The sequence below is a fragment of the Phaethon lepturus genome, unplaced genomic scaffold (assembly GCF_000687285.1).
Source record: "Phaethon lepturus isolate BGI_N335 unplaced genomic scaffold, ASM68728v1 scaffold21920, whole genome shotgun sequence".
Classification (NCBI taxonomy): domain Eukaryota; kingdom Metazoa; phylum Chordata; class Aves; order Phaethontiformes; family Phaethontidae; genus Phaethon; species Phaethon lepturus.
Genome location: NW_010512860.1, coordinates 5133 through 6477, shown reverse-complemented (window position 1 = coordinate 6477; position 1345 = coordinate 5133). Strand labels below are relative to the sequence as shown.

The 1345-nt window shown below is 44.5% G+C and overlaps 1 protein-coding gene across 1 annotated transcript in view; it reads right to left on the bottom strand.

Moving 5' to 3' along the window:
- The window catches only part of LOC104621949 (heme-binding protein 2-like), a 3635-nt gene extending 3350 nt beyond the window's left edge, over positions 1 to 285 (bottom strand). The window contains exon 1 of the mRNA XM_010288590.1: positions 196 to 285. Within this exon, the coding sequence (XP_010286892.1) occupies positions 196 to 285 (90 nt within the window). The remainder of the gene's footprint in view (positions 1 to 195) is intronic.
- Positions 286 to 1345: the final 1060 nt, after the last annotated feature.

Sequence of the window (1345 nt, the reverse complement as noted above, 5' to 3'; positions counted from 1 at the left end):
TTCCTGCTAGTTTCTACCTTACAAAAAAGAAAAATTCACACATGTAAAAATGGTGAAATGTTAAAAATGAAATGTAGTTATCCATTTACAATGCTTTGCGCTCATGACGTTAAAAACCCTAAATGGTCAAAATAATGCTATAAAGAAACATATTTTTGGAAGCTAGGTCTGAATACTTGGGACGGGAAATGGTACCTTTTCCTTGCGCTGGATCAGAGTAAATGGGATGGTTTGTCTTCCCTGGGGATTGTTGTTTCTAGTCAGCTGCTGGATTGGCTCTGCCATGTCTGCAACAAAATAATAGATACCCAATTTTAGTGAAGCATGAAATGTGTTTCATTCTTTCTCTCAGTTAAACCTCAGGGGACTTTGTAACAAGTTTAGTTTGCTCTTCAGTATTAATAGGAACGGTTGACTGACTTCCGTCTCTCTGTTAGGAACAGATTTCATGCTCCCACTCCTCATGTGTTGTAATTACAGCAGCGTCTATGGAAAGCTTTTGGCCGTGCCTCCTGTTCTGGCTCTGTGCAGATGTTTCCAAGTCTAGCAACTCTTTCAGTGTCGGATAAAGGTGTATCCACATGAAGAAGTAAAGTGAGTTGGCAGCTCTTGTTCACAGGTTCAAGGAAATGCTACTGTGGAAACTTTGTCATTTCCAAAAGATGTTTTATGCCTAATGTTTTACTTCAGCATTTGACATGATGCAGATTTCAGTGCTACTCTTCAGTCAGGGCATGTGTCGGGTGTGTGGGGCCTGGGTTGTGCCTCAGAAGACGCAGTGCCTGAGCCACTGGCGCAGGGCAGGTGGGCTGTGCTGCTAGCCAAGTGTCCTGGCTAGCCCTGGGCTTACTGCTGCCCAGCTACCACAGCGCTTGTCTCTCTGACTCGCTGCTAGTGGCACTCTGGGAGTGTTACAGCTGAAGCTGGTGGAGAGCGCGTGCCAGCCGCGATGCTGTGGCGATCCCGCTTCTGCATATGCGAAGTGGAGTTCTGAGTCTTAAGTGAAGTGCATAATTTTTTTCCTTTTTTTTTTTAATGCATGCCCTTCTAGTAAGATCTTGCAGGAGGGGAGAATTTCAAAATAAAAGGCAAACAAATGTTTTCATTAAGAAACTCGAGATTCTTTGGTAGAGGGTACTGTGCTGGGTAGGGCAGGATGCAGCGCAGGATGGGCTGGGGGAACCCGATGTGCTCAGGCTGGAGGGCAGAAAGTGAAGGTGGGGTGTGGCAGTGGGATCAAAGTGCAGCAACAATAGATAAGGGAGAAGAAAAGTAACCAGTTAAGTTAAAGAAATCAAAGATGAGGAAACTTAAAATTCCTCAATGTATACTTCACTGAAGAACT